The following is a 14,560-nucleotide window of genomic DNA, read 5'->3' as shown; positions in this document are numbered from 1 at the left end:
GGTAAATGATAAATGCATAGTATCTAACTCATTGTGTAGATGCTGGTAATTGTACATTACTTCAAAAACTACACAATTTTATTTGTGGGATAAGCTATTTATTTCTAGTGCTCTTTGTTCTCTACTTCCCCATACAGCAAATTCAGAAAACATTTTTCCTTGTATACTGCTCAGGCAAATTCTCTGAAATCGGATATTAGGAGATTCAAGACTGAATGAGAGGTATCTGTAGGCATAAATTATAATAATAGAGGCTTTCTACTTATTCTTCCATAAGAACTTATTGGTTTCTTTTTAAGCTTTCAAAACCGAGATCTGAACTGTAACTGCAGAAATGTTTGGATCTGGAGGAAGGATGGGCAAGCAGGAAGGGTATAAAACAGTCATCTTGTCCAAGGAATATTTCTGAATATTTCAAAGTTTCTCAAACAGAAGTTCTCATGCTAGGAACAACATTGTCAAATGACATCTTAAGCCAAGTAATAAGATGTATTGAAACAACTGTGTTAGCTGCTACACAGGATTTTAAAAAATTATTTATTTATTGCAAATAATCACGTCCCATTTCTTAAGGTTTTGTGGGATCAACTTTCTATTTAATTTGCAGAAATGTGCATCATGACCTCAGAAGGAAATACTTCAAAATGACACCTAAATTTACTGCTGAAAGATCACAACAACAACAGTAACCAAGGAAAAAAGATGTATAATGCTCAGAGCACATTCTCTCTATACATGGCAACATGAAATGTGCTGTAACCTGAGATGCAGGTATAAGTGTTTCATAAGAGAACGCACTGTTATCAGTGCTTTCAGAATCAAGAGCTACCAATCACTTAACGTATTTCAAATGAATAAACACCCAAATACATTTAAGAGTTTAAAAGTTTGCTAAGGAATTGAAAAAAAAAATCATACTTACTATAAAAATATTAATGAAATTTTAATGAAATGCTTTTAATGAAATGCTTTGCTACAGTTATCATCATTATACATTAAATATATCAGGCATGTTTCACACTGCTTAAAATATGCTAACAGTAAAATTACAGCAAGATATTCCCTGAAAACAAATGTAATGAGGAATTATATTTAGAAGAGCTGGATGAAACTAGGCAGCTAATTCAGGAAAAATGAAATTGTAAGGATTACTGCATTTAACTAGCACTGTTAGTTTGATGCAAATATTTATAAGTCTACTGCATTTCTCTTTGGCTGAATCTTACAAGCAAACTATAACATACAATTAAAGCTTTATACACCCTAGACTGAGAATGTAATCGATGATTAAAGAGGTCTTTTAAAACTGTCTCACAACTCTTTATAGCAAATCTACATTTTTTTTGTACTTAGGATATTAATGGAAGGTGAACAACTATCAGTGGAAATATATGTATACAGGACATAAGGAGCCCTTTAACTCATGGGACATATGAAAGTAAAGTCATCAGGACTTGTACCTTGTGCTGGCGATACTTGGTGATTCTGCTCCAAGCCTACATCTTTCTAGCTGATTAGCCACAATTTGCCTTTCCACTTCCAGTTCTCTGGTAAGTCTTTGAAATTGGAGCTCCTGAAATTTCAAAATAAAAAGAAAAGCATTCTTGATGTTAAAAAATTGGTGTGGATTAAATCTGAAAAAAGTCAGTTTCATCACAATCACGTTTCCTGTTTTGACTTCTTAGTGGAATAAATTATTAGATGAAAGGGGGAATTTAATGGTTCTTTAAATCAGTGGTTCACGCAAATTTAATCACCTGTTACAAAAAGAAAAATGTATTTAAGCATTTGTGGATTTTATTCCTCCCACAATTAAAATTTTTGGTATCTTCTTATGTTGTCACTATCTAACAAAATTAGTGCCTACAAAGTCGGTCCTCAATTTTATTTATAACAGAGGTGTACTATAAGACATTGCAGTCTACCCTTTCCAATTGCAAAACTTCAAATCCTAAGCTATACTATGTTCTGACTTCTATATTCAAAACCACAGAAATTGTTATTTGAAACTGGCTGCAGACAGATGTGTTATTTCACCATTTCATATTTAAGCTTTTGTTATATTTTGCAGTCATAAGTATCAAACCTCAGCCTTTATAAAATCTGGAACAGCTTTTGGAACATAATACTCCCAGGAAGACATGGGAAATACATGGAGCTACAAAAAAATCTTTGTGTATTATGAAAATCTAGAAATACCTTTTTTTAATGAATATAATACTTTGAAACCCGTACTGTCATCAGGGGATATTTGTGAAGTTTTACTCCACGGTTAGGTTTTGTTAATGAGAGATAAGTATTCTATCAGAGCAACCATATTATTTTTCAATTTGTTATTCTCCATTCCCGTCATGTTAAATAAACTGTTCAATATTATTTAAAATAGATGCACATCACTATTTAATAATTAGATCAATTTTGAAGGAAGTCAAATACAACAGAAGCATTCCTTTAATTTCAAAAAGTAAATGACTAACGAGCATTCCCCCACCCCAAATGTATCAGATGTCATTGTATTACACATTAGTTGCCATATCACAGAAGTCACTTTCACTCACAGCCTGTAGTTAATGCAAACAATTATTTCATACCTTCAGTTACATGGAACAGGGCTTAAATAAGTTATTTTCCTTAACGGCTCCTGAAAGAAATCTCTAATTCTTGCAGCTCGTGTAGCTGTTCAGCAAGAGCAAGCGCAGCTCAGCAATGCACCTGTGGCTCCCAGCAGTCTGCAAGAACCTCTCTGCACCTCTCAGCTCCAGCCAGGGGGAGAGGTCCGAGTAACTGTGCTTAAACACTACTCTAAAACCAAGATTCACCTTGCAGAAACAGGGATAAAGTTTCTTCTCTTGAATCCTGCAATGAGATTGCCTCCAAAAAGGAGGCTAATTAGCACTGATTTCATCAGGAAGCCAAATAAAGACTATGGCAAACAGCAGCTGCCATGCTCCTGAAACTGCTCTGTAATTAAATAATAATAATAGAACAAAAATAAAAAGCTTCTTCTGAAGGTGTGATTTGAGCACTATACAACAAACTGGCCAGTTAAAGATGTGTCACAGAAGTTACTGCCCCTCCCATAAGGCTCAAGTGATTGTAGAAACTTCCAAATACTTCTCGCTGCTCAATAACCAAACTGAATACTTCCAGATACTCTAAATGTTGTCCATCAAGGCTTTTTCCCTCCAACATGATGAACTTACCCACTACTGCCATGGGACAGAGGCATAGAACAGGATCAGGTTGGATAGTACCTTCAAGATCACCTAGTTCCAACTCCTGCCATGGGCAGGACACCACCCTGCACCATCCAGCCTGGCCTTGAACACCCCAGGGATGGGGCATCCACAGCCTCTCCGGGCAACCTGTGCCCGTGTCTCACCACCCTCTGAGCGAAGAATTTCCTCCTAACCTCCAATCTAAATCTCCCCTCTTTTAGTTTAAAACCATTCCCCCTTGTCCTGTCATTATCTGATTGAGCAGTGTCATTCTCCACTTTTTTTTTTTTTTTTTTTTTTTTTTTTTTTTTTTTTTTTTTTTTTTTTAAGTCTCCTTTAAGTACTGAAAAGCCACAGTAAGGTCACCCTGGAGCCTTCTCTTCTCCAGGCTGAACAGCCCCACCTCTCTCAGCCTTTTCTCACAGGAGCGGTGCTCCAGCCCTCTGATCAACTTCATAACCCATCCATGTTACAAGACTGCATTTTTCTGCTATTGCTCCACTAAGAAAATTTTACTAGAACAGTACATTCTGTGGGTCTGTACATCTTCATGCACTTGCGCTTCATGCACATGCGCTGCCCCCCCAATCAAGTATCAGCAAAGTAATACTTGGAAGTCTAAACATCCATTATATATAAATACACACACACACACACACACACATATATATAAATATATATATATATATTAAGAATGTTACACTTGAAAACACTAAGATGGATTTCAGCATGGCCAAGAAACAGCAGCCCTGAAATGCAGCACACCCCATGCTGAAAGCAGACAAGGTCTAACTGGACAGCAGTGGTCAAGCCCAATTTCAGGCTTCTGTATCAAGCAAAATTTTAAGATCGATCATCTATTAGGGTAAAATTGTATAACTTTAAAATGGTTTCTGATTGTTTTGGGCTCGGATAACCAAAAGAACCCTAAAAACAGATAGGCATCTAGCTTTCCCTAAATGCCAGCATACGATCTTTCCTCATGGCACAAAGCATTTTCATTTTGAAATAGTTGCATATTTACAGTAAAGCCCCTCCCAAAAAATACACATGCAGACCATGGGGGCCAGGGGAAGTAGATGTGGTTTTCAACTCTTTCCAGGCCACCCAGATCTTCAGTGGATGGAGGCAATTCTGTGCTCATTTACAGTGTAAGACAAAGCAACTCTTCCCACTAGGCTAGCATTTACTGTCAAGCTTCAATGTTAGCAATGCTTAGCACAGCCAATGCTCAGACGTGAAAAAGCATTTTAGGACATATGTACTAAACTTGGATGTTATTAAAAATCATCCTCTGAACAGAATTTGAAAGTTAACACTCCTTTTAGTCCTGTGACCTGATAAAAAAAAAAAAAAAAAAAAATCATGAATGTGATAACCTTTGGACCACAGCAAATCTTATGGGCCTGTATATGGACTAGAAAGCATGGGTAATATTGGAAGGTTTGTACAAAACGGAACCGCATCGAATAGCACAGACCCAGCCTTCAGAGGCTGATACCAGGTCTTAGCATGAGGTAACTTCATGTTATACAAAAGAGGTACATGTGCATTCTGTTCTTTTGGACAGTTTGTGTTTTGGAGAGGAAAAAAAATATTTATGAAGTATTTTAACCAAAAAAGAAAATACATTTATAAATGAGAATTTATTTTCCAGTTAATATAGATGAGCCACATATCCAAAAAACAATTCTCCAGCCAGACATTAACATGTTTAGTGGGGAATGCCCAGATTTTCAAAAAAAAAAAATAAAAAATAAAAAAAAATAAAAAATGTTCAGATGTTGAAGTTCTGTAACTTTTGAAGAAAATGTAGGCAAGGCAAGCTTTTTCCCAGGTAAAATATGATGTATTATATAGCATGTAACAAACTTACAACAAACAGTATTGCATTCCTCACTTGCTGAGATAATATAAAAAGAATACCCTGCGGCTAGGACTCCTTCCCATATCTTGGTGTTTAAATACTTTTAAAAGTAATGTCATTGATTTAAGCTATGAAATTGAACACAAGACTCAGGTTGCAGATTTGTTATTTACTGATCTTTTAACTAGATAAATAAAAACAAAAGATACACTAACCATTATTTGCTTCTACTCAGCCAATCTCTATTGCTTTGCCTTTTCATTACAGGCAGAGGCATTAATAGAAATAAAATTAGCCTACAGAGCTTCATACATGCTATGTATACATGTTTATCTGAGTACTCACCCAATTTGCTGCCTCCTACAGGCCGGAGTGCAGTGGGCCAGAAGTGGGTGGCACCTCTGCTCCTGGCATTGGGGTTGGAACCAGACAGACTCTAAGGTCTCTTCCAACCCAAGCCATTCTATGATTCTGTGATCTACACCAGTTCATATGTATTTCTGCAGCAAAACACTTTATAAAGCAAAGGTTATTTCTGGGCAACTTTTTACTTTGTCATTTTGCATTCCAGAAGGAAAAAAATTACAGTGACTTACCAAATCAAACAGGCTGACATATTCTAGAAAGCCTATATAAAGTAAATCAATTAAAAAGGAATATGGACTAAGGAAATAGGACAAAGCTACAGTTCCAACAGTTACAATGGTAGGAATCAGACACATGGGAGGGAAAATAAGTTCTGGGGTTGTCAACTGACCTTGCACCTACAGGATGGCATCTTTGTTAACTAATTCATCCCACATTTCTGTCCTAAAGGTGTTTAAGAGATGAACCAGATAACTAAGATCAGATAAATCAGTGATTACACTTGTAAAGTGTAAATCAAATCACAGATTTCAGACTAAAAACCCCACTGAAACTAAAAGAACGACCAATGCAAGACAAGCCTTTGCTAAAGCATAACGGTGTAAGTTACAGAAAATACTATATTTGCAGCAGAGAAAAGGGATCTAAAGGTAACACAAGTGTAAGATGCTGTATTTTTGTTATTTCAGTGTGCTTGCTTTTTTGCAGTTTTAATAGGCATCCTTCCCCTACCCTTCCTGATAATTCCTCAAAGCATACTCAAATTCTTCATCTGGAGAACAGAGCTCCACCCAATACCAATAATCACCTGAGGTTTTTGAGGATTTCAGGCGATTACAAAGATCAGGATTAGTGAGGTTTAGCTGAAAGCACTGAAGTAAGAAAAAGTCTTTTCTTTTTCTGCTGAAAGTTAGCTGTTTAACTTCACATCACATCTCAGTGAGAGCGTAACCCCTGTCTAGAAAAACATATGATTTAGTTTTGACTGGCAGAACACAGACAACTTTTCTCTTAAAAGAACACTGATATAATATCAGTGCAGGAAGCTGCACAATACCCAAATTAATAAACTGTCTATTTAAATAAAAGATAATAATAATTTAAATAAACATAACAAAAAAGCAAAGCTATTTTTTCCCCATGCTGCAAAAAAATCAAACGCTAATTAAAACAAAGTACCATATTTCTATTTTTCTTGGGTGTGGAAAACATGAATGTAACAAATTGACAATGTAGTAAGAAATTTTACTCCATTAATTTATGCTATGTTTAAAAAGCAAAACTCGCTAGTGTTCTAAAGTAGAAAAACTGTGCAAAGTAAACATGATAGAAAAAAACAAGAAATCATGTTTGGCTATTTCACCTGAGGTACTCAGCACTGTTGATTTTGTACCATCACCCTCAGTTGTCCATTTATAGTATTATTCATGACCTGTGTATCTGCTGCTAAGAAAAATATCACAGTGCACTGAACTGCAAAGGTTTATAGAATCAAAGAACACCCTCCTTTGGAAGGGACCCACAGGATCATCAACTCCGACCCCTGGCTCCATACAGTACCATCCCAAAATCATGCATCTGAGAGTGCCCCTTGAACTCCGGCAGGCTCAGTGCCATGACCACATCCCTGGGGAGTCCATTCCAGTGCCTGACTACCTTCTCGGTGAACAACCTTTTCCTGATATCCAGCCTGAATCTCCCTTTATGATTAATTTGCCATTTAAAAATCATTCTGACACCTACGAAGACCTAATGTATTTTTGCAAGTGACAGCAAGATTAATTTACTGTGTGAAAGTAGAAGAAAATTCAGCTTCATTTTTAAATTTGAATAACGTTCTTATGCGTTTAGACTGTGGTTCCAGTGAAGTAACAAAACTAATATACTTTTTGAAGCAATGGATGCTGACTTACGTATGTCTCTTCTTAAATCTGGTATCTGTAACAGTAATTGCAGGTCTTAAATACCTGCATAAATACCTAAGAGATGGATGATTTTAGAGGTGCCACCTTCTTTATAGCTGGAACATCTGTTTTATCCTTTTTATCTTTTGTTTCAGACCCCACAGTCAGTTCCATTAAAATGGACAAACAAAATGAGCACCCAAAATAAAAAAGCTTTTTTTTTTTTTTAAAAAAAAAAAAAAAAAGTTTAAAATAAATACATCACACACTAGGAGTAAACTTGTGGGAAGAGGGTAGGGATCCCACTCTGAATGGACACCTACCACCAGTATGTTTATCTATCATATAACATATTATTTGTTGCAGGAAGCTTTTTGAATTTGTTTCTCTAGACAGCTTCTCTGAAAGGAGTGGGAGCCATCCCCTCACACAGGATGCTCCCATACAATGCTGGCAGCACGGGAAGCTGCTAGCCTAAGCAAAAAATCACAATTAACTATTTTTTTTTATAGCACTGGCTTGTGACAATATGACAGGAGTCAAACAAAATAATCAGTACGTTTGTTTTCATTTGCAGATCATCATCTATGTGGGCAGGGCACAGTGAAGTTATACACGTAGATTACCCAATACACTGCCATACTAACCAAAGATTTGGTACTAACCAAATCTTCTGAAACATACACTACAATGCTTCGGCCAGAGCTATTTTTTTTTCCAAGATTACTCAATACATAGAGGAAAAAAATGTAATTCTACTCACCTGTTTAGCAGTAACTACTTAATCACCTCACAAAACAACAATTTTGTACTCATAAGCTAAATTTCATTGCAAAACCACAGGCCATATTTCTTAACATGAAGCTATAAAAAACACTAGCTTTCATTATTTTCAGGGAGAAGCAGTGTATACCTGGTTCAAGAAAGAAGAAAGCAACTTGCTTTGGAAAGGCAACCAGACAGACATCAGGCAGACAAGCTTCCGTGATTAGAAGCCAAAACTCAAATTTCAGAGCTCTGTAACCGTGGACGCTCTTGGAGGCTGAAGGTTCTGGAGCAGAGAAAAACCCCGCTTGGGGTGCCAACATTGTAGTGAATACGACTGACCACACAGAGCTAGAAGCTCTGAATGCCCAGCAGTAATATTTCTGCAATGATGTTGAGACCTCACTCACGAAGATACTTCAGGGTCTATATATATATAGCATTATGTTACAGAGATCCAACATTTTAATTTTTGTTAACCAAGAACTTTTCTACCTCAGTAATACGGAGGAGAATAAGCACTCAAGATTTACAATGTTGAAAAATAAAAATTTTGTTCTTCTTGCCCTATTGTAATTTGAAACCTGGCAAAATACTGCTAATTTAAAACTCTAAATACAGGGTAGAAGGTCCAACCGGTTAACTGAAGGCTTTCTAGTGACAATTGTCCAAGAATCAGCACTGATGTCACAAGCAGCAAAAACAACTCTTGAACTCTTTTTGAATAGCATGTGCCTGTCTTGCCATACCAGGACCAGGCAGTTGGGACACCCAGGAGAGATGATGCCATTGACGCCACAGCAAGGGAAGCATCTTGCAGCAGCGTCAACTTCTACCAGTTCTGAGTGGCTGCTGAAGCAGGCTGGGGCAGAACGCAGGGCTGTGATGCTACGTAGTAGCACCAGGACAGGCTAAGTTGCTTAAATTGCCGAACGTCACTGTCTTTATGAAAAATCAAGAAGTAACTGTAGGTTAACTTTGAAATGTTTTCCTAATCATAAACATTTTGAGCATTGAACAATTCAGCTAAGCTTCTTCCAGTAGTTCGAGTTGATAAAAATGGCTGGCAAGCATTTGAGAGGAATACTTTTCCCTGTCAGCTGTAACATACAGTGCAGAGACACACAGCTCTCATTGCCTATGAACGGGTTCATTGTGCTAAGGAAAGGCAGGTATATTTGGGACATTTCTATGATACAAAGGTGCAAAACAAGAGGAAAAAATAAAGTTAATTTATATCTTCACATTACAAATGCCAGCCCCTGCACTAATCCATGCACAGTCCTACATGCTTCCACTTGCTGTAATTCTGAAACAAATTAAGGAACTGACTAAAACATATCAAATATATTTTCTCAACCTGAATACTGTACTTCAGTGACTCAATATTTGGATTCTCCCCTGTAGTCTATTGAAATGAAACAAAATTTTTAACTAACCATATTAGATTAACCTCAAAGTTTTCTGTAAAAATAAAGTTTACTCACGCACACAACTGCATTTTCATGCTTTCAGTATCTCAGTATCTTCCAAAACAGAAGACAAAAGATGAAAAATTGGACAGGGTAAAGAGAATCACAGATTACAGGTTGTGAAGTCACACAGCTACAATTATTGGCTGATCACACTTACTCTGCATTCAACAGCAGTAGACCATTAAAGCCCTTAATACTTTTATGCCTGCATTGTTCACTGATCTGGTAAAAAAGTTTAGTGCTGTTCTAGCAGATGAGGGATCAAAGTTTCAGCAATTAATAGAAAAGTACTCTCATACAATGGCAGAAAGGAGGAATGCCACTTGAGGTATTCACTGACTTCAGCTGAGTAGCAACCTCTTTGAAAACTGTTTGTTACAATGATGAGTTATTTTGAATTGCTAAGTGTACTGTTTTGCCAGCAGCTGATTAGAGTTGAGCTGTTGCAGAGTAGAGCCTGGTAAGCTATCAGTGTTACAAGAGGTATAAATACTCCAATATATTTTGTGGATGCCCACAGTTTTAGGCAGGCTCTTCTTCAAAGGGATTTTCCACTTAAAAGCTTAACAATACAATGCTAGAAGGAAAAACTAATTTCTAATTCTAGTTTCTAATCTAATTTTCAAATGAGAAACAGAGTATAAAGAATTTTGATTCTGGAAATGGAGTTATCAGTTTCATCTGAGAGAGGAATTCCAGAAATTTTGTCTTAAAATTAAAGCCTTGGGAAGCAGACTTCTCAGACTTGATTCATCAAATCTGGAAATATTTGTAAACAAGAGAGATAGCAAACTGCAAAGTTCCGCAATCAACGGGGTAAGAATGATCTATACAGTTGAAAACAACATTAAGAGAGTTGAAAAAAAATCTCCCAGTCATGTAGCAAAGATTTTGTTTCACTTATACCAAGCTTAGAAAGCCATTTACTAAAAAGTACCAACCATTTAATAAAAAGTTCATCTCAGAATAGATATACATTTATCCATCTAACCGATCACTAATCCAAATCAGAATTTCAAACTAAGACTGTTCAATTGTTGTGCCCGATTACCAGAACTGTATTTATTACATCTTTTTTTCAGGTAATCTGTTGAAGCCACATGCCTACACAGTTTGATATGAAGCACTACCTAATCCAAATTATATCTGAATTGGTAGAGAAATCCCTCAAACTTCATATGAAAATACAGTAATTTTAGCAAAAATGTTTTAAATGTTCAGTAAAAAAAACTCTGCTGTACAAAGAACACATTCTTTCCGCCAATTCCATATGGAAGCTGTTTTCTTGTACAGTTTTTTCCTTTTTTTTTTTTTTTACCCTTCTTTCCTTTTTTGTACAGTTTTTTCCTTTTTCCCCACCAACCCCATAAAAAAAAAAAAAAACAACATTCTCAATAGCCATCTAAATAATTTTGTACTTAAACAACAAAGAAGGAAAAAAAGTAAAGTGCACTTTTTTTTTTTTTTTTTTTTAAAGTATGTTGTTCAATACCGTTATGGAAAATTTAGAAGTTTTGCTGAAGTGTTGAACAAAAGGGAACATTTCTAGAAAAGCACATAGGAAACCACAAGAGATTTATGATTATTAACCCAAAAGCGTATCCAATCATTCTCAGTCTATTATCACCTGTTTACAAAGGAAAAAGTGACAAGTTGGCCACCTTTGAACTAGTTAACACTTAAAGAACAAAGAAATTGAAATAAATATATCTACCACTGCTGCAACTGCTTCTGTCTTGGCAAACAAATCAGAAGCAGTATATTCATGTTACTTTTCAAAGCTGGAGCAATGGAAGGTTCTTCCTGTGAGACCTTTTCCTCCCTCAGCCCAATCACTGAAAAGGAAAGCCAACACCAAGCAGGAAATTAAATTTTCAATGATCTGGTCACCCACTTCATCTTGCCAATTCAGCAACAATTCTAAATTCAGTAGTGTAAGGCCTGTGCTTGTGAAACACCAGTGATTCCCAATAATCTAGAATTTCATCTGGAGTAGCTGGCAACTACCTGCCTTTATATTTCTCCTGTAACTGCTATGATGTTGCCTTTCCAAAACAAAACACCATTGTATACATGCAGCTATTAGAAGAAAAAAAGGCTAAAATACATTTCAGCTTTAATATAGTTAGTCTTCGGATTTCCCTGCATTCAAAAAGGCAATCCAATACTAAAAATGTAACTTAAGTTGTGTTAAGAGTCAGTCCTTCTCTTGATTTTCACCCCCAAAAGCATGTCCACTAGTGAGGCAAACAGAATAGCTCATCCTGGTAAAAGATCTATCCTCCCCACCCTCCTTTAAGAGGGCGGAGGTGGCGTAGTTTATACTAATTAGGGATTTATTTTCATGTTTAAAAACGTAAGCTTTGTCAGAAGAGTACAGACAAAGCAGTAGTAATCAAATTTTCTTTGCACTTCTCAATCACTTTTGGTGAAAAAGATGCATTTGTTTCCCTAGAATATAATCAAGAGATTTACACAGCTGTCTGGCAATTTTGTCTCAATGAGGAGAGTGTTCAGAGTTCAAGGGACATACTCTATTTTGATAACAAGGTTGCCTTATGCTGATTTGTGATCAGAAGAAAAAGAAACAAATGGAGAGGTTATATAAAATGTCTTGTAAAGTTAATAGGCTTATTAATTACTGAAACTTTGTATATTGCAGAATCACAGAATTGTAGGGGTTGGAAGGGACCTCAAGAGATCATCAGGTCCAACCCCCTTGCCAAGGCAGGTTCAAAATATCTATGCCAAGTGAGATGTCTTAGATATGTCTATATCCATGCCACTATGGTGGACATTGCTTAACAAAGTCGTTCAATAAATTTATGTACTTATTTCAGAACTACTGCAGTAACTAGTAGTTTTTATTAGGTTAAAATCTTGTACAGCTGAACAAGTAATGATAATTTTTTTTTTCCTCAACTTTGGTTCCACTCTAAGCGTGTCTAAAGCAATGAATTTAAGGTGTGGCAGCTCTATTGTACAAATACAGATCCACTGCAAATAAAAAGAGAGATTTCTGAATAAAATGAAGTTAAGCCATAGTAAACAGCATATTAGTTTCCATTCAAATTTAATAAAGTAAATAACTGCACTGGAAAATATTCTGTTCTGGGATTTGTGCCATACAGGAAGGGCGTTGAATATGTCAGTGTCTGTCCATAATTAATATCAACAGAAAGAATACCAGAAAGCTAAGGTTTGGTTCTTAGTACCTTCAAGTTATTATTTTCAAGAGCGAAGCATGATTTTTATCCTCCTCCCCATTCCACTCATTTTAACATGTCTACACACTTCACAGAACTAAGCTACATTTAAGTTTGCATTTCAGCAACTACTAAAACACAATTTTAGTCGTATTTTTTCCTTTGATCAGAATTGAGTTGCTTAATATCCATAAATTTGAGAGTCTTTTTTTGAATGAAGAGTGGAAGAGGTTTTAACCTCCTTTTTAAAATGAGGAAATATTCCATTACCCATTTTTTTCTGTAAGAACAAGATAAAATGTTTCCTGGGTAGGAAAGGGTATGTTAACGAATGCTTTTATATATATATATATATATAAAAATATATATATAAAGGCATATATTTTAATCAATCCAACGTAAATAATGCTGTCATAATAGTATGTTCAGCTTAAGCAATCACTATTGTATTAAATTTCAAAAAGCATTTCTGGACAGTAATCACAGTGGTAAGATTATTGGCTGGTGAAATTGTTCCTTATTTCACTAGGAATTATAGCGCTGTCATTATTACAGTTCTGCTCATCATCTGAGCTACCATTACAAGCATGTTCTTCGTCAACTGCAAAATAACATGGACTAATGTAAAATCACCACAAATGTACTTTAAGCAAATGAGTTATAATTGACATTCGTGATAAGCTAAAGCAGTGCAAGATGAACTGCTGTTTTCAGATGATGAGGTAGCTCAAGCTCTTTATAACCAAGTTGACTGTGCTTACTCATATCTTGATGGCCTCTAGCCTTAATAACCTTAACATTGGAAGCTCAGTTTCAAAATCACTGAGAAATTATTAGTCTATTACCAGCTCAAAAACTTTTGAAACTAGTACTTAGTCATGAAAAATTTCATTGCTTTGCAGTAAATTTTCATTTAAGACTAAGGGTCCCATGGGTATGAAACTTGTTTATATTCAGACCATATGATGTAATCATGTTTTATTCTGTTTTTATTCATGTTTTATTTTGTTGCAGTAAAGTGAACCCTTTCAGATATCCCCATTTTGACATACAAAATGCACTATACTAACAGTAGGAAACAAATTTCAGAAACAATGTTTCTTTCCAGCAATGCAAAAAAGACAATGATTAATTCTGAAATGCATGCTGGATTTCTGAATTGCTAGAAGCAAGGCATATACCTGTTCCTTTACAGAAGCTAAAATGGTAGTGGCAGTAGTCTCTGGTTCCATGCCTGGGACTGTGGAAGTTTCCTGTGCTGTCTGTGGCAGCCCATCTTCCACCAGTGGGGTCTGCTCAGGGGCTGGCATCTTGCCTGCAATAAACAATATTTTTAAATAGTTTACATTTTCAGTCAGGGACATTTAAGTAAATACAAATTTTCAGGATTATAGATTTTCATCTTCCTTTTAACACCTTTCCAAACTTAACCAAAATAGCAGAGAACTTCATACTACACATATCAGCATATGTTCCTATTATTGTGCTTCACCTTTACAAACTGAAACAGGAATGTAAAGAGCAGGCAGACGTTACCAAGCAGCATGATGTTTAAAGATTATTTTTAAAATACTATCCTGTGGAAATTACCAAAAGTAGCAAAGTCCAAGATGCGTAAAGAATACTAGCATTAAACATCAAGAAGACACAGAATCAAGGTTTATATCATGCATAGAGGAATGACATCTAACAGCAGAGTGTTTTGCTGTTGGGAGCAAACCAAAGAGATTAATTATAGTTAATGGTAATAATGCTTCTA

At 35.9% G+C, this 14,560-nt stretch overlaps 1 protein-coding gene across 4 annotated transcripts in view; it reads right to left on the bottom strand.

Annotated features, from left to right (window-relative positions):
- Positions 1-14,560, bottom strand: part of PKP4 (plakophilin 4) — an 88,944-nt gene that overhangs the window by 53,090 nt on the left and 21,294 nt on the right. For 3 of the 4 annotated variants that reach the window (XM_082763344.1, XM_082763346.1, XM_082763345.1), the window contains exons 2-3: positions 13,983-14,116; positions 1,461-1,573 (exon numbers count right to left, since the gene is read on the bottom strand). In XM_082763344.1, coding sequence (XP_082619470.1) covers positions 1,461-1,573; positions 13,983-14,111 — 242 coding nt within the window. In that variant the 5' untranslated portion in view covers positions 14,112-14,116. Of the gene's footprint in view, positions 1-1,460; positions 1,574-13,982; positions 14,118-14,560 lie in introns of those variants that run through there. The other variant, XM_082763347.1, reaches the window with a different exon arrangement.

The sequence above is a fragment of the Aythya marila genome (assembly GCF_965140915.1).
Source record: "Aythya marila genome assembly, chromosome: 6".
In the NCBI taxonomy this organism is placed as follows: domain Eukaryota; kingdom Metazoa; phylum Chordata; class Aves; order Anseriformes; family Anatidae; genus Aythya; species Aythya marila.
This window is presented reverse-complemented; position numbering and strand designations above follow the sequence as displayed.